The sequence below is a fragment of the Silurus aristotelis genome, assembly GCF_946808225.1.
Source record: "Silurus aristotelis genome assembly, chromosome: 2".
Lineage (NCBI taxonomy): Eukaryota > Metazoa > Chordata > Actinopteri > Siluriformes > Siluridae > Silurus > Silurus aristotelis.
The window spans coordinates 32,933,442-32,953,209 of NC_139575.1; the positions used below are offsets into that span (position 1 = coordinate 32,933,442).

The 19,768-nt window shown below is 38.2% G+C and overlaps 1 protein-coding gene and 1 long non-coding RNA gene across 3 annotated transcripts in view; both read right to left on the reverse strand.

Moving 5' to 3' along the window:
* Positions 1–3,877: 3,877 nt before the first annotated feature.
* Positions 3,878–8,790, reverse strand: LOC310736347. Its single transcript, XR_014536523.1, has 3 exons — positions 8,706–8,790; positions 4,989–5,075; positions 3,878–4,854 (listed from the first exon to the last, which is right to left on the reverse strand). It is a non-coding gene; the product is annotated as an uncharacterized lncRNA (long non-coding RNA).
* A 7,666-nt stretch (positions 8,791–16,456) lies between these two features.
* Positions 16,457–19,768, reverse strand: part of ube2o (ubiquitin-conjugating enzyme E2O) — a 34,570-nt gene continuing 31,258 nt past the window's right edge. For both annotated transcript variants that reach the window (XM_083535132.1, XM_083535133.1), the window contains exons 18-20: positions 18,109–18,312; positions 17,557–17,614; positions 16,457–17,309 (exon numbers count right to left, since the gene is read on the reverse strand). In XM_083535132.1, the coding sequence (XP_083391258.1) occupies positions 16,645–17,309; positions 17,557–17,614; positions 18,109–18,312 (927 nt within the window). In that variant the 3' untranslated portion in view covers positions 16,457–16,644. The remainder of the gene's footprint in view (positions 17,310–17,556; positions 17,615–18,108; positions 18,313–19,768) is intronic.

The window sequence follows — 19,768 nt, forward strand, 5'->3', positions numbered from 1 at the left end:
TGTGTACAGGTGTGGCAGTAATCAGGCCTGGGTGTGGCTGGAGATATTGAACTCAGGTGTGATAAACCACAGTTTTAACAGGGGGGCAAACACTTTTTCACACAGGGCCATGTATTTTTGAATTTAGTTTTCCCTCAAGAATAAAAACCTTCATTTAAAAACTGCATGTCGTGTTCACTTGTGTTATCGTGACAAACATGCAAAAAAAAATTAGAAAGGGGACAAACACTTTTTCACAACACTGTGTATATATATATATATATATATATATATATATATATATATATATATATATATATATATATATTTATTTATATATATATATATATATATATATATATACGTATATATATATATATATATATATATATATATATTTATATATATATATATATATATATATATATATATATATATATACGTATATATATATATATATATATATATAGAGAGAGAGAGAGAGAGAGAGAGAGAGAGAGAGAGAGAGAGAGAGAGAGAAGCTATATGGGATGCAGTATTATGTCAATAGCACCCACCCGCAGACCTTATACACTTCATTTGTTAGGCAAAACTGAATGGGGCTGGGCAGCATTGTAACAGCAAATACTACATACATGTGAAATGTTCACCTTCTTCTTCAGTGTTTTTCTTACATTTTTTTTATTTTCAAAATTGTAGATTATCCTGAAGACATCCAACATATGAAAGAAGATATATGGAATTATGCAGTAAACAAATGTTAAATGACCCAAGATATATTTTCTATTTTAAATTCTTCAAAATAGCTTCTTTTGCTTTGATAACATCTTTGTACACGCTTGGCATTCTCTCAGTCATCCTCATGAAGAAGACACCAGAGGAGTTCCCAGGCCTGAATCAGGCAGTCTGCTGTGAACTGTGTACAGTATGTTGCTACTCCGAAAAGCATTTATGTAAATCAGTGGTTTCTGGTGCTGGCAAATCTAATAAACTTACCCTGTGTAGCAGAGCTAGACGTTGGTCCTTTACTAGGATTTTCCTTGTAAGAGCCTGTTTCAGCATAGCATTTGATGGTTTTGAAAATTGCACTTGGGGATACATTTTAAGTTCTTGAGATTTTTTTGCTTGGGATTGTCTGACTTCATTTCTCTTTACTCAACTGAGTGTCTCTTGCCATATTATGCATTTGTACTATAGTATCTTAAATATGTAATATATTTAATATGCAATATCTTTGATCTGTGTTCGACTTTGTTCTGTGTTGCTGGAGGCGGACCAGATGTTTCTCGTTAAGCCAAGTACGAAAGGCCCTAGTGTTAAGAACCATGACTGGGAAAATGAGACTGTCGTCCTTAAATCAGTATGAGTCGAAGTATAGAATATAATCCAGGACGCATGTCCTTTTGGGAGACGACCTCTGACCCGTTCATTAGATAATTAAGATGAATGATCTGGGAAAGGGAGCTCCGATACATCTGGGATACATTTAGTCTGGGCAAAGACAGACTTTGCTTTGTGTTAAAGCATTATTGCAGAAATGAGGTCATATACATTAAGAGGCGGACCCAGAGATTGGGCAATATTTAACATGGGTGGAGCCATGAATCGGGAGTCATCGACTCATCGATACGGCGGCTCCGAGCTGATCCGGGAGGCTCGTGAAGATGCTGAATGTCTGTGTTAAATAAACACTTTATTTACAAAGATATATCAGTGTCTGCGAGGATTCATTCCAAGAAACAGCTACACTCCATCAAGACAAGAAATATACATCAGTACATAAATTGTGCTAGCACTAATATGGCTATTGACTCTGTACTCACCCTGTCGCACTGCACAAGACAACTGATGGTCATTAAGATGGCAAGAAATGTCACAACTGAGCTCTTGACAAGGCTCATCTGTGAATTGAAACTTTTATTGAAACTTCACTACATTTCAAAGTCAAATATCTTTTAACTTAACTACATATGAAATCAGGTGTTTCTTTTCATTTTCGAGTAAATAAAAACTTAACTGATCGAGCAAGCAGCAAGCCACCAATCAGGGCAGAGCACGGGCTCCGTTTTAAACTTGTAATGATTGCCGCTTGGTGGTACTTAGCACGGACATACAGTTTTATCAGCAAGCTGAAAACTGAAAACTAAGCATTTTGAGAGCAATAAATTATGATTACCTTATTACCTCAATTATGATGTATTTGAAGTAGTTGAAAAGAAGGTTTCGGGCTCATGATCATTTTAATTGATATCAGTGTATGACTAAACAATATCCTTCTATTCATAGATTGGTGTGTTTAGAGTGAAAGGATAATAAGACCATTATAGCCATAATAAATTATAGTTCTTTTATATACTTATGTACATTTGAAGGCAAATACTTTTGTACTTTTACTGAAGTAAAAGTTTAAAGCGAGCAATTTTACTGTAGTAATATTTTAGTGTATTTCTACTTTTACTCAATTATATGGTTTGTGCACTCTGTCCAACGCTGATCCCAAGCACACGTAAATCAACAGCAGAATGGCTGAAAAATACAGAATCCAGGTCATGCAATGACCCAGTCAGATCTCAACCTGACTGAAATGACCTTGAGAAAGCGATGCATAAACAAATTCCTGCAAACTCAATGAACTAAAAAAAAAAAAAGAGTGATCTACGATTTCCCCAAAGTGATGACGGACTTGGTGTTCCAATGTTTCCAAACTTCTGACAGGCACTGTATTTAACCAGCATTAATGATTTAATTAATACATTTGATCAATATCCACTAATGTGCTAACACAAAAAAAAAACCCACCACAAATGATTTTTGATGTTCAATGTACTTTCACATGGTTTAATAATTGTATAATAATAATCATTTTCATTTACTTTGTAGTTGGGTACTCTTTTCTTCATTCTTTAAACTGAATATAATGTACACACTGCATGAAAATTATGGAAGTAATGCATTTATTAACGTGTAAAATAAAAAAAAATGACACCATTAAAGGAAGGTTTTATCTAAAGAAATGTACATTAATTAGGTACAAAACTTTTCATGCATTGGTACAGTGTCATACATTATATTATATTCTACAGACAAATGCCTTTACTTTTGAATAACAAAAATATTTAATTAGCCAAAATAATAAACCTTTTACACTGTATACAAGAATTTATAGACACCACCAGTGGCCACTTCATTAGTTAGTACCCTGAACACTGACAATCGGAATCATCTATTTTTGGGTCACGGCACCACGTGTTTATCAGTGGAACGTGACCTGCGTTTGACCAGCACCGATGAGATGGCCTGAAAAAGTGCACTTATTTAATGGGTGTAATGTAGATATATTATAGATGTACAAAAACAAGGAACCACTGAGGGTATTTTGCACATACATATATACATACATACACACACACACACACACACACACACACACACACACACACACACACACACACACACACACACACACACACACGCACACACTAAGTGTTTCAATAAATTAGTATGTTGGTACACAGACAAAGTAGGAGCTGTAGGTGGAGTTTTAAAGATTGTGAGTAAAGAGGAGGGTCAGGATTAGAAGTGAGTCATTAAAGTAACCGCACAGGTGGTACATTCTGGAGACAGGGTGAGAGGAGGGACATGAGGTATATTGATAGAAAAATGCAAATGATGGAGGCATGAGGGGGAAAAAAGGGAGAGAAAAAAGACCACAGTCGAGGTGTATGAATGTGGTGGGGAAAGACATGCAGGCGGTTGGTTTGAAGAAGGCAGATGTAAAGGACAGAGTGATATGAAGATGATCCACTGTTGTGACCCCTAACGAGAGCTGCTGAAAGAAGAAGAAATATTTTGATGGGTCAAGCGTCACTTTCATACAAACAATAGAAGCGTCTCAGTATAGAATAAAGGTAATCCGACACTATTTATTTTCAAGGACTATTCCTTGTAATGGGAGCCAAACCACGCATAAACAATAACAACATGGATCAAGAGTTGATGGATGTAGAAGTCACTGAAATACACTGAATTCAGTGTCCTTTTATTTAGTGTGTGGCACTGACAAAAACATAGGTAGTGTGTGGCAGTTAAATCAAACTCGTTTGATGAATCCATGGTTTCAGGTTATTTAGGACGTCGTCTAAAACGACTGCAAACTGAGATTTAGCGGGACAGATGACTGATTTCTTCAGCTATCCATCTGTGGGGAGTCGGTGTCCATTGCAGCCTGGATTTCCTGCACTTGGCTTACAGGAGTCGAGCCGCTGTAGCCCATCAGCTTCAGGGTTCGACGTGCCGTGCGTTCCGAGATGCTCCTCTGTACGCCGGTGTTGTAACGCATAGTGATTTCGGTAACCGTCGCTTTCCTGTCGGCTTGCACCAGTTTGGCCATTCTCTTCTGACCTCTCTCGTTAACGAGCCGTTTCCGCCCGCAGAAATGCCGCTCGCTGGATGTTTTTTCTTTCTCGCGCCATTCTGTGTAAACTCTGGAGACGGTCGTGCGAGAAAATCCCAGAAGTTCAGCAGTTACTGAGACGCTCAAACCGGCACGTCTGGCACCAACAACCAAGCCACGGTCAAAGGCACTTAGATCAGATTTCTTCCCCATCTATTATTAGTATTTCAGTCAGAAGAACAAATTAAAGAATACACCTGAGGTAGTCCATTGATCTGCTGCAAATATTTCAAAGGTTTTTCTGTGGTTTTCTTTTTTTCAAACAAACAAGGTCAATGTGCTGAGAGCACTGGCTGACTTTTCTGTCTTTTGCAAAAGAATGGAAATAGCATTATTTTCTGACTTGCCCCAGTCAGGTCTTTATTTTCTGTGCTCCTGCTTCATCTCAGTCTGTTTACCTTTTGGCCAAATGGTGATGAGAACTGAAAGAGGAACGCAAATGATACATTCAAATCCTAATAATAATATCATTTTTTGAAGATCTGCACAAGATATCCAATATCAATTTGAAACACTTGAAGTAAGAAACACTTATGTGTGTCTAACACACTCTTACCTCTCAGGAACATGTAGCTGCTGTTCATTTGGTTGTTGGTCACCTCACTATGCCTTCAGAAGAGTCAAATGAAATTGCACGTATTGCCTGGAGAGTATAAAAGGATACAAGTGAATATCATCCTAATTAATATTTCATTTGTTTACTATTACACTTTTGATTCTTGTGGGTGTTTGGTTTTCACCTCACTGCATGTTAAACCTACCCCTAATTTTATGTCCAATCAATCAGGAGTTTGTCATTTCCAGACCAACACCTTGAAATCAAGAATACCTTGTGGTACAAACAAACTAAATAAAGTGTAAATGAACTAGCCAACACCAGTTATCAGCCAGACAGTTCAAACACGAGGTAAAGCTTGTGCACACAACTGAGAAAAATAAAATTGTTCAATGCAAAGCTTCTGCAAAAAGACATTCAAAAGACTTATGTACACTCATTCAAAAAGGAGTCTTGAGTTTAAGTTTTCATTCATCTTCTGTTATCTTTGTTAGGACCAGGTTGGATCCAGACTCTATATCCTGGGAACACTGAAGCACTCAGGCAGAATCTGAGTTTTTTCTTTAAAGCTATGTAAGTTTGAGTTTTATGATTCCCTTTCCTTGGCATCTTATGATGTTTAAACCTTTCTTGAATATTGCTTGTAATGAAATCACTTTATATGTTTATATATGAACAGTCTACTTTATCAAATTCTATTTTGGGTGGTAAAGGAATCAGCAGCGACAACATGTAAATCGATTGAATAAAAAAAAAAAAAAAAAAAAAGATAACTCTTTACTTAAATACTCTTTCAAGCTTGTCTTTGATTGCATGGCTTTGAAATTATATATATAAAAAAAAAGAAAAGCATCATTGATTAAAAAATTGTTTCAATCAATTAAAAAAAAAGTGCCATATAACTGTCTACTACTTCAGGTTTTTATATAAATGAACAGTTTTACATCCAAGTGCCAGTCACTGCACACCTTAACAATGATGGGACTGTAATGATTGGACATTCGGTGCCACCCAGATAAGGATGTGGATCCGTTTTGAGTCTGGATCGTCTCCAGATTTCTTCCTCATGTCATCTCAGGGAGTATTTTCTTGCCACAGTCACCACTGGCTCACTCAAACGGATAACACTTATAGGCACTACATTTACATTGACATTTACATTTGCGGCATTTAGCAGACGCCCTTATCCAGAGCGACGTACAAAAATGCTTTGAGTCTCTAGCAATGAATAAATCTACACTGGTACGCCAGAGTACAAACTTAATATAAATATAACTCTTGAGCACTACACTTATATGCTCTTTATTACCACTTTATCTTTATAACAGAGCTTTGAGACAATGTCTATTGTTTATAAGGCTGTATGATATAAATTAAATACAGTAATACACTGTTTATCGCGGTGGTTACGTTTAAAACCGCTTGCGATAAATGGACGCAACCCCGAAATCGCTATTTTATGTACAGTACTGTATTAACATTTTACTATTTAAGTATTTGAACACCCTGCTATTTTGCAAGTTCTTCCACTTAGAAATCATGGAGGGGTCTGAAATTGTCATCGTAGGTGCATGTCCACTGCACTATTTTAAAAACTATTTATTTGTATGATACAGCTGCAAATAAATATTTGAACACCTGCCTATCAGCTAGAATTCTGACCCTCAAAGACCTGTTAGTCTGCCTTTAAAATGTCCACCACCACTACATTTATTATCCTAAATTAGATGCACCTGTTTGAGGTCGTTAGCTGCATAAAGACACCTGTCCACCCCATACAATCAGTAAGAATCCAACTACTAACATGGCCAAGACCAAAGAGCTGTCCAAAGACACTAGAGACAAAATTGTACACCTCCACAAGGCTGAAAAGGGCTACGGGAAAATTGGCAAGCAGCTTGATGAAAAAAGGTCCAATATTGGAGCAATCAATAGAAAAGACGTCATGGTTTGAAATCATGCATGGCACGGAAGGTTCTCCTGCTTAAACCAGCACATGTCCAGGCACGTCTTAAGTTTGCCAATGACCATTTGGATGATCCAGAGGAGTCATGGGAGAAAATCATGTGGTCAGATGAGACCAAAATAGAACTTTTGTGTCATAATTCCACTAAACGTGTTTGGAGGAAGAAGAATGATGAGTACCATCCCAAGAACACCATCCCTACTGTGAAGCATGGGGGTGGTAGCATCATGCTTTGGGGGTGTTTTTCTGCACATGGGACAGGGCGACTGCACTGTATTAAGGAGAGGATGACCGGGGCCATGTATTGCGAGATTTTGGGGAACAACCTCCTTCCCTCAGTTAGAGCATTGAAGATGGATCGAGGCTGGGTCTTCCAACATGACAATGACCCGAAGCACACAGCCAGGATCACCAAGGAGTGGCTCTGTAAGAAGCATATCAAGGTTTTGGTGTGGCCTAGCCAGTCTCCAGACCTAAACCCAATAGAGAATCTTTGGAGGGAGCTCAAACTCCGTGTTTCTCAGCGACAGGCCAGAAACCTGACTGATCTAGAGAAGATCTGTGTGGAGGAGTGGGCCAAAATTCCTCCTGCAGTGTGTGCAAACCTGGTGAAAAACTACAGGAAACGTTTGACCTCTGTAATTGCAAACAAAGGCTACTGTACCAAATATTAAAATTGACTTTCTCAGGTGTTCAAATACAGTTCATTAATGTTATTTGCAGCTGTATCATCCAAATAAATAGTTTAAAAAAATCATACATTGTGATTTTTGGATTTTTTTTTAGATTATGTCTCTCACAGTGGACATGCACCTACGATGACAATTTCAGACCCCTCCATGATTTCTAAGTGGGAGAACTTGTAAAATAGCAGGGTGTTCAAATACTTATTTTCCTCACTGTGTATACACACACACACACACACACACACACACATATATATATATATATATATATATAAAATAAAAAAAAATTTATTTATACATTTTATTATTTAGACATAAAACTCAATTCCCTATAATTTTTTTTGGTCAAACTAATTAGTTATGTGGCAAATGCAATTCCGAGATTAAAACATTGGGGGGCGTAATTACAACAGTATGTAACTAGGATAATGCAAATAAATAAATAAATAAATAAATAAATAAATAAATAATAAATAATAATAATAATAATAATAATAATAATAATAATAAACAACTCAAAGAATTTAGTTTGGGCACAAAATAATTATCCATGGCAGCTTTAATACATCCTGCTGAACAGATCAAGGTTGATTTTTGTTTTTGTTTTTAAAAAATGACTGCACTTTTACTTTTAACTTACAGACACAGGGGTAAAAGGGAGGCTTGTGAGAAAACGACCGTTTATAGCTGCTATAAGGTAAGTGATCAACAGGAACTAAATTGACTCTTAAATCCGCACAACATATTACACGCGTAACGGCTGCAACATGCGACATCTGTAAAGCTCTTTAACAGATGTTTGATTGGCCAAAATAAAAAAATAAAATAAAATAAACCACTTTGCACGTTGAGGTGTTTCAGAAGAACATCATTCACTTTCCACACGTTTCGTTTGCAGCCCCGCCTTCCGGTTCTATTCCTCAGCTAGCTGGACGGTTACCTCACACCTAAACTACTGGCTTTAAATATTCGTATTCAATTTATAAGTATAAAAATACACCATATATTTAACGTTTTGAAACGAACAAACGATAAGTACTGCTATTATTAGCCAAAAACACTCACCCCCTGATCAAACCGCTGCTTCTTCTGTTTCTCTGTTGAATAGCGTTATGGTGAACTACTGCCACCACCTGGCTCGGAGTGCACATGAGCCGTGTTTTATATACAACAGTGGTGTCAAAACTCATAGAGAATAAATACTGCCTCTAAATACAGGGCCAAACACTCACCATTTAATGAACAAGACAGACAGGATACCGAATAAAGTGTGTAAATGACACAGTAATCAGAAGTACATTCTGCTCTTATGCACATTTGCTCGAGTAGGATGTTTGGCATTGTTTCTAGGCTGTCAGTTCATTAATGTTTGGGGTTCAGTTATGTGCTGTGGAAACTCTCAGGATAGAGTGAAAATCTGCATCAGGGAGATTTATGTGCTTTTGTTCATCTTCATAAGAGAGAAAAGTTGCTCACACTGATATGTATTTCCAAACATGCAAAGTGTTCGAGCATCCTGGAAACGAAGATGGGATGAAGTGTGGAAACGGTGCAGCGCCCGTTATAATACAAAAATGATAGTACCTCATAGGCTGAATATTATGGATCTGTGAGCTGGAAGTGGCCCAAGGGCACTAAATTTGACATGTCTGTATTATAAGATAATCCCCGTAATTCTCGAATCTTTGGGAAAACAGATTCATAAATCTGTTTTCTGGCATTTGGTTATTCATAACCTGTCCATCTGCTTTGTTAGAAAACAAACTCTATTCTCTATTGACTTTGCTGTTGTTTTTTCTTTTCTTTGACAGCCCAGCTCTGTGTGACTACCTGCCTCTGTTTATACGAATGTCCTAATTTTTCCATCCAATTACAAAGCTACAAGGTGATATCAAAAAGTTTCATGTCTGGCTCTGTTAACAAGAAAGTACTTAATCTGTCAACGTTTACAAACTATCACTTTCAAAATAGTCCCCCTGCATAGCAAAACGCAACTCCCAGCGTTCCTGCAACTTGTCGAATGTGTCCTGGAAGTCTTCTTTTGGAAGCGTGTCGAGCACCTTCTGAGATTTGCTCTGGATCTACACAGTGGTGCAAAACATTAGACTTTGAGCTGGATCTTCATCTTTAGGGAAAGGGTGAAGTCCACAGGAGCCAAATCTGGTGAGTAGGGTGGGTGCGGAAGTGAGATCAGGTGGATTTGTCTCCGATAATCATCATGCACAAGTTGCCAAATGGTTTAGACATTTTCGGGAGCAAACATCACACACAGATGTTTAACTGTGTAAACGATGCAGTATGGGATTCAGATTCATAGAATCTATTTATTGAACATCTGTGTCTTGTGGATGGGGGTGTGATCATCCTGGCAGAGATCACTCTTATATGGATAAAAATTCTTTACAAGTGATCATTTAGATAACATTATTGATTTGCAGTGATAATTCAGTCTAAAGGGAGCAAAAATTGTGCAAAGCCATAACATGGAAATGCATTACACAGTTTTGATTGGATTAAAATCAATTTAAAATAAATTAAAATAAACTTCAATAGCCTGTGGTATACAATCAATGCTCATTTTGTATTTTGGGACCTTATGTGTGCCACGGAAACATTCCCCACATCACGATCAGGCTAAAACATTCATGCAAAGTATTAGCAAATTGAGCATTTGAATCAAGTGAGACAATGGTTTCTCTTTTGTAGATATTAGACTGTGGTGAGACTGTCCACTGAGGCCTGGATTTCTTGTACTTGCCTTATGGGAGTAGATGATGGTCTTTTTCTGTAGTCCATCCACTTCATAGTTCGACGTGTTGTGCTTACAGAGATGCCTTTCTGTACACCGCTGTTGTGACGCACAGTGATTTCAGTTACTGTCGCCCTTCTGTCAGCTTGGACCAGTCTGTTCAATCTCCTCCGACCTCTTTCTTTCAGTGTTGTGTGTGAGTTACAAAGACAATCAATCCAGCATGTGTGGCACCAACAACCAAGCCACAGAGGTATTTCTTCCCCATCCTGCTGTTGTATTATCATCATTATTTCCTTTTGAAATGTAGAATCCCTAAACATTATATTCGACACAAAGCCTACTATAGTTCTGTTCACAATGATCTCAGAACCACCTTGTGACTTACAGATAATCGTATTGCACTCAGAGCATCAGCTCTCTTTTCTGAATTCCACAGGACTCTAATCCACATGCTTCAGCTTCACCCCAGAATTTTCCTTTTAGGGTAAATTTTTCAGGGAGAAAATTTTTTAAAGAAATTCTTTTAATTATGAATTAATTTGTTTGTGACTGGAATTTGACTGACACAGTGAGCACAACATTAACGCTCCATGTGTGAAATAACAGAGAGTACTGATGTGATGTGAAACCCTGTTGCACCTCATCAAGCCAGTAACTATTTTCTAATCATAGGCAATTAATAACAAGAGAACTAGTACCCTTAATAATAAGAAAAAAAATAGTGCCGTACTAAATAACTAAAATAATAACAACTTTGTAATCGTTTTAATAATTATGATGGGGATTATGTTTGTTTAAATGGAAGCTGTAATTGTCCCTTTGGGTTTCCAGTCATTTTCTGCCTTCCAGTGGTGGCATGTTATGTATAATAAATATAATTAAGCTCTCATGGACTCATATAACACCTGTGGCAAGTTGATCACATGTTGGTATCTCCTGGCCATCATTAAGCCACTATTAGGCAAACCTGCGCTACACGATTTTGACCAGCAGAGGTCACTAATTCACACTTTGTTGAAAAGCTTCCAAGCATGTTTCATTTTCCTAATAACTAGGCACATGATATATTTTGCTTAATAATATGTAATATATTACTACTTGATCAATAAATACAGTCATTACTATTTATATAAAATTAGCCAAACACTAACCACTGCTGGAACAGCTACTTTTTCGTTTTTTCGTTTTAAGGCAGTTTTAAACAACAGATTTGTGCATTACCGCCACCTACTGCTACATAAGGAATACCACACCAAGGGGAGGTGCTAAGCATCATTTATTTATTTAATTTTATTTAATTGTATTTAATTGTATTTAATTGTATTTAATTTTATTTAATTTTATTTAATTTATTAATTTTTATTTGTGACTGTAAGTTTGTCTTTTCTGTCTGTTTCCTATCTTTTAATTCATTTTAAACAAAAATATGAAATTTTTCTTAATAGTTGCACCCTAGTAACGTACTAAACAATGCAGAAGTGATAGAGAATGAAGAAGAAGAGGAGGAGTGGTGGAAGCTGCAATTACAATTTCTAACTGGTGTAACATTGGCAAAAGGCAAGGTGAGTTAGTTACCACGTGGTAGTCATTTTTATATGTATAATTTATGGTTTTGCAATATATATGTTCTTTATTTAATATTTGAACACTGTTCATTGTTACCTGTCTAATATGAGGCCCATGGCAATTCTTTCCAATGAGACTCAAATTCATTATATAGTGGGTAATGTGTCATTTGGGGTTAACAGAGAATTCCCCAGCTGACACTTTCTGGCATGTAACACAACCAGTGTACATGATCAGAAATGCCCAGCCGATAAAAAACGATCATTTAAGGTTTAAGGGTTTAATCTTATCCTAGAAACCCTACCCTATAGGATTAATATGATTTGTACGGGAAACACTTTCCGCCACTATGCTAGGCACTTTGCTATGTTGCAGCAACACCTATCCAGAATCATAGATTTAAATATTTTTCTATACCCCAAACTACTGTGTCACCAAAATGAGCAGATTAATGAGATCGGGACTATACAAAACCCTAACTCTGTGTTTGATTAAAAAAATATCAGTATCACCAGAGAATGTTTGAGAAAGTTCCCTTGCATGCACCTCACCTACAGAAGTCATGCATTTCCCTGTGAGCTACCTAAGTCTACGAAGACCTGATGTGTACTTCCTTGAATACTATTGTGTTCATTAGATTCTGACATGACAGACAGGGGAAATCTGCGATATGTCTGTTACAGGGTACCCACTACTACTACCCACTACTTTCCTTCAGGAGGGACTCGACCTCTTTTAATCGACTCCTACGAGGCCTGTTCCATGGAAAACCTCCGTATGACCCTGGCCACTGTACTGTAACTCAGTTACAGGGTGTTACCAATCTTCTTATAGCCTCGGCCATATTTGTGTAGAGCAACAATTTTAACTCTTACATCCTCAGAGTTCTTTGCCATAAGGTGCCATGTTGAACATTTTAACTGCTTTAATACAGGATACTCAAATTTGTATGTATGCTGTCAAGCAGACAAAAACATGAACATCATGAATAGGACATGTGGCTTTGCATGGTTACATGACGTACAGATGTCATCACTTAGGGTGTATTCACATTTGTTGCCAGTTATTTGGACAGTAATGGCTGTATGTTGAGTTGTTTTCAGAGGACAGTAAATCTGTACTGCTGTACAAGCTGCACATTTACCACTCTAAAATATATCCCAGTTTCATTTCTATAGTATTGTCCCTTGAGAAATGAAACTGGGATATATTTTAGAGTGGTAAATGTGCATCTCTCCCTGTGAGCACTGGAGTCACAGCATGCAAAAATAAAATCCTCCTTGCAAAATTGTGCTGTGGTTTTGTTATAGTTCTATACAGGGTGGTATTTTTTTATGTATTTTTTTTATGTGTTTGTGTGCTCAAGATAAAGAAACGTAAAGACTCTCTGGTTCTGCTCGCCAAGAGTTTAATGCTTCATTTTATACATTTGAAGTTTTTAATGCAACCAAAATAAATTATTAAAAAAATACAAAGGAACCAAAAGAAAATACACACAAGTAATACACACACTCCGCAATTAATATGCCCCAAGCATTCACATTAATCACTTTGAACTCATGTTTGTTAAATATATATATAATCTATGTATTTATATATAGTCATGACTTCTGTACAGAGGAAATCAGGCTACAAACCTTGTTTTTTTTTTTGTTTTTTTGTTTTTTAAGTTTACCAATACAGGCCACTGTGGAAATGTTTTATATTATACAGTCAAGTTTTGTGAGCAGCCATAAGGCTTAAAGCGACATGTTACATGCTTTGGCTGTTGTTTCTCAACAACAGGATTGAAGGTGGTCTTTCTACAACGGATGCGAGAAAACAGGTCAGAGCTTCATGTGCTTGATTTGTTTCAAGACGTCACATTTATTTTCATAGGAGCAGAAATCAAGAGGGTTGGAAGTCAAAGGTAAGTGGGCAGAATATAACAGCAGGAAACAGTCACAGTATTAAGGGGGTTTGTCTAAACTCAGTCCTAATTATTGTAGTTCCACAGGGCTGGAAAGAAGCAGCATTTAAACCAAATCCCAAACAGCCTAAAATAAAAATCTGTTGTGTAAGATTGCAAAAAGCAGAATGAATGGAGATGAACTGCAGTGCTGGAAAGGTCAGGAGGAAGATAAACTTGGGCTACCTCTAAAGAGCCAGTGGAGCGTGAAGTTTAATGCATTTTGCTGCTCTAACACTGGAAAGCAATTACAAACTGAGGCAAATATCAGTGCCATTATACCCAACAAAATCCAACTGGATAAGCGTGTAATGGAGCCACTGATCCCTGCTATAATACAGTCGAACTGTGTCGGGAAACACAGGAAAAAAACCCCTAATAAACTACATCTAAATATACACAGCAGTACTTTCCAATGGTCAGGGATTTTTAAAGAGTTGTTCTGGACCTCTTTATTTTGCATCTGAGTGTACCATATTTAAAATGTTTATATACACTCAGGAAGTGAAAAATGCAATTCTAATACATACCTGTAAGGTGCATACAGCGACTGGCAGCTACTAACAAACATGTTCCCTCAAAGGGCAGAATCAAAGCGATCAGAGATTTACTTTCCATCTATTTACTAGTCAGCATAAAGAATAAAATAAGGGATGGCACATAGGGAAAAAAGAAAAGGAATATGCCAGTTAAAGTAAACCAATAAAAAAAGTCATTCAACACTAGCTTTCCTCCCTTACAGTAATACTAGAATGCATTTTCTAGCAGGTGAATCAGTTTTCCTTTATTCCTTTAAAATACCTGCGAATGCAAACTTTAGATCAAATTAAACATAGACGAGAAGAAACAGAGATTTAATGCAGCATATTCGGGTCATTTCTGGTTAGAAGCAGTGTACTTGATCGTTCAAGTCAATTTAATCGATGAAAATGGCAGCTTCAAGAGGGGGGGCATACAGGATATGTACAATAAATGTGACATTGGCTCAGAGGTGCTACAGCACTCAGACCGCAACAAGTGCAGCAAAAAGCTGTCAGTTACAGGTCTTCTCTTGTAAACAGGTCCTGTCAAAAGCTGTCCCTGCATGCTCAAGATTTGGGAAGAAGATCTCAAAACAGTCTAAAATCCAGACTTTCTACATAAGACCTTATAGCCAAACCACATGCAACTACGCTAAACAAATATCCCACCAGTCACACAGACACGTACCAGAGATATGCTGTTGTATCTCTTGCGTCTACTCACCACGTGCACACTGCACTTAAAAAAAACAAAAACAAAAAACTGCTCTGTCGCCCCCTCGTGGTTATAATAAGACGTGTTACATACAAGCTCACCCTCCCTTTTTGTGCTACATCAGAATACTGGTTGTTTCAACATAATTAATAATAAAAAAAAAGTGCTAAATGCATTTGTATGTAAACAAAACAAAAAAACCTGATAAATAATACAGATGAAATCTAAAACTATTTCACAGCATGAAGAAACGGTTGGGATTGTGCTTCTAAAAATAACTTCAGGTAGGAAAATGTGCAGTGTGTATGGCAATTTTTAAAGTGGGGCAGTATGTTACAGAAACTGGATAATAAAAGAGAGAGATAGAGAGAGAAAGATGTAAGGATCGTGTCTACGCGCTTTGTTGAAGCCCAGATCTCTGAAGGCTCCTCTCGTGATGGTCTAACACATTTTTGAACACCCGCTCATGGATTATAAATCATTGTTGTAGCAAAACTGTGTAGTTTTTTTTTCCCTTATAAAAAAGTGTAAAATGTATTGTACATGAATGGAGTGAGCTTAAAGAGAAGGCAGAAACGAGATACATACAGCGAGGTCTCGGTGGTAAATTAGTTTAAAAAATAAAATAAAATAATCTGGTTATGATAATAGAAAGAGTTTACTGTGTCTTATGTTTTTGCATGTAAACTTGGTAACCAGGCATACTAACTGATTATCAGGCTCACGGCCACATTTGGGCAGTTTTATGACATTCGGTATACATGAAGGTGTGTTTGTGCACGAGTGTGTGTGCGCACGCTCGTGGGGGTGGGTGGGTGGGTGGGGTTGAATACATGACGCAAAACTGTCAAGCAACACTAATGTTAAAAGAGTTTGAGATTGGCTCGAAAAGTGAAAACGATGAAAGAACACGGAGCAGCATTTAATAAGGAAATTAAGACTGGAGAAGATGCTGGGAGCCGTTACGTCGACTTCGACGTGGATGAGAACAAGTCACAGCTCCTTTTTTTTTTTTTTTTTTTTTTTTACCCAGCAGTCATTAACAATGAATTTTGTGCAAAAACCTTTGCATGTTTCAGTAGTGTGACATGTCCTCTCCGGCAGTTTTGGTCTCCTGGCTCAGGATTCAAGATGACGCCCGTTCGGTGTTGAATGGTGCATCAGTCCCAGCTCCTATGCATTACCTCACAAATCACTAAAACTCCACATAGTTCTTCTATCGTCCTCCTCTTCCTCCTCCTCAAAGCGCTTCAGGTATCGCAATATCTCCCTGAGAGACCAGAGTCGATATGAAAGAGGCATATTCACAGCAACTATTTATTAGAAATTTATTTAGGAATTATGGGACAAAACTGCTTAATGATTATGGAAACAAAAAAATTATCATTAAACCCGTGCTTGGCTAGCAAAGGGGGCATAGCCTCGCTGGAGGTCAGCGGATTAAAGGGAATGAGTGCGAAGGAAAGAGATAAAGATGAAAGATGTGATGAGTAGATGTGTGATTATTTCTCTTCGGGGATGCCAGCGGCGTTCAATGCAGCACGATACTGAAACAAGACGCCACGCACGCTCTTAACAAAGCCTTTTGAGAGAGGAAAGAGCGGGAAGCCGATGTCCGGGTAGCCGCTACGCTCAGGGAGGAAGCTGCGGTAGCTCCGTCTCCGCTTCTTCGGTCTGACAGCCGGCTGAGACTCCTGTGCCGCTTTGCCGCCCTGCTGTGCTGGCTCTGCCCCTTTAGAGCCGTCCAAATCGGAGCTCAGGTTGTGGTCCTTGGATGCACCGAGACCAGAGTCTTCAAGCTCCTCCTCACCTCTGGACTCAGGTTTGCCTGTAGGACTGCTGTGCACCAGTGCCTCAGGAGCCTCTTCGTCCAGAGGCTCAGCCCGCATGGTGCTGGTGTTTCGAGCGCCACGTTCAGACACGGCCGTGTCCAACTCCAGCCAGGACTCGATTCGGTGCACAAGTCTCCAGCCGCTGGTGCAGAAGTGCTGACGGATTTCCTGCTGAAACACCTCGATCGGTTGTGCCAGAAGCTGCGACATGGACTGCACCATCTTGATGAGGGCCATCTCATTGTAGCAACGACTGTTTTCATAGCCCTCCTGCAGGCCGCGGTCACTGTCAAAGCCTGCCTCGTTGTAGTAAGGCTCATTGACCAAAATCAGGCCTGGAGTGAAACATGGTTTAAACAACTTTAGTAGAAATACATTGATACTGCATTGCTGCTGATATAGTGCAGATCCTGTGCACACGATGTGATGTAAACACAGTTTTCCACCCATTTGTTAGCCCCATTGAACTTAGGATGTCCATATAAGTTCATTTACATGAGAATCAGTCAAGATGCTACATTGTACATGCTGGTTTGTCCTAAACATATTCCAATTACTTGATAAAGCAGAGCAGTAACTGACCTTGAATAGATATAAGCACCTGCAGGAGACTTGACTTGCTCGTCCACCTCTCTGTGCCCTGAGAATACAAAAAAATATAAGCTATAAAATATAAAGATTAGAACAGTATCAGAAGGTGTAGTGCTGCAACAAATTAAGTTTTTGAAGCAAAACATGAGCTTTTATCATTTCATGGTTATTCTCCTACATTAACTTCCTAGAAATCGTTGAAATCCAGCACCATCTTATTGTACTGTACAATTTAGCCTCTTATCGGTTTTCCCTCTTTTAATCAAGCACCTCAACATGAAAGCATTATATTTCCAATAATATAAACAAATAATCTATATAAAATTTATAAAACTGCTTCCACCACATGTTGAGGCTGCAGCTAAAGTAATAAATCCCAATACACATTCCTTCCCTCTTGGCTGTTGGTACCCACTAGTGTTATGTAGGTGTGCTACATTTCTCCAGCTAACGAGAGGGTGTTTAAAAACAGCCGTGACACATGACGCACATAAAGGAGTAAAAAGCCAGAAAAAAAAACAGAACGAGTGGCAGGACTTTTACCTTGCCAATCCATGTGCCTAGCAGGCTCACACACACTTTGCCATTGTCGTAAAGGTTTGGGTTGAGGCGTCCGCTGCACTGTGACAGGTAGCGGAATAGTGGTGGTACAGCAGGGTAGATATTGGGCAACTGGATGTCAAATAAGAAGAGGCCATCCTCATATGGTGTGCGTGTTGGACCCTTTATTAGAGCTGAAAACAGGTCCTGGAAAAAGAGACACGTGTTTAAATAGTTTGAAAGCCAGAGGCGATTCCTTGCACAGAAACGGTGAAAGATATAAAATGATTTTGAAATGAAATTAATCTCTATCCTAAAATCCCTTTATTCATCTTGAATGAGTGTTTTATCCCAGACAGGGTTGTGCTTAATCCGGAATCTATTCTGGGAACACTGCATGTGAGACAGGAATATACCCTGGAAGGTAAGCGCATCACAGGTGCCATACACATATACATTCACACACTGTACACACATACGCCAAGCAGTCATAACATTATGACCACCTGCTTAATATTGTGTTGGTCCCCCTTTTGCTGCCAAACCCTGCGATTTACTGTGTATGTGACACCTTTCTATCAGAACCAGCAGTAACTTCTTCAGCAATTTGAGCTACAGGAGCTCATCTGTTGGATCAGACCACAGTCCAACCTTCGCATCAATAAGCCTTGTCCACTCATGACCCTGTCGCCGGTTCACCACTGTTCCTTCCTTGGACCACTTCTGATAGATACTGAGCACTGCAGACTGGGAACATCCCACAAGAGCTGTAGTTTTGGAAATGCTCTGACCCAGTAATCTAGCATCACAATTTGGCCCTTGTCAAACTCCCTCAAATCCTTGCCCATTTTTTCCTGCTTCTGACACATTAACTTTAAAGACAAAATGTTCACTTGCTGCCTGATGTATCCCACTGACTAACAGATGCCATGATGGAGAAATAATCACGTCACCAATCAGTGGTTATAATGTTATGCCTTATCGATGTACATACCCAGTTATACATTAGTGTATGCACACAATTTACTCATAGCTAGGGGTAATTTAGTCACCACTATACCTAATTGAACACTGGAAGAAAATATGAAGAAAATGAGAACATATGAAACACTAGCACAAACTACTTCAAGCACAAGACACCTAAGTATAAGATTTAGGAGGTGCTACGATTCATATATATCGAAGTGCATCGTATATCCTCAAAAGGTTTCTGGATAGATTTAATTCAGCAGATTTCAATTTATCATGTTCTTTAAAGTGGTAATTGTTCATGCTATTGTCAGAAAATCAAGAGTACAACTCCAGACAATGCCCCAGTCATCCCAGAATGTCAGGTTTGTAATGAGGTATCCAAACTATAAATGAAGAAACCTGAGACACGTACACTTGCAGGGACATGGCTACCTAAATAAGTAGGGAATTAAATATTTATTTACAAAGCAGTATGCAATCCTTTTCTATTTCTCTAGAAATTTCCCATAAGAGAAATCTCAGAGATTTATTATACTACATCCTAAGTAGTATCTACCCTCTGTATCCTAACAGATAACTGCTATTAATTTTGTATTCCTAGCCAGGTAGCATAAAGATCTAACCAGATCTAATTTGAAATGATCACACTGAGAAATAGATGCCAGCCTACTTTAAGACAACTCTTTTGACA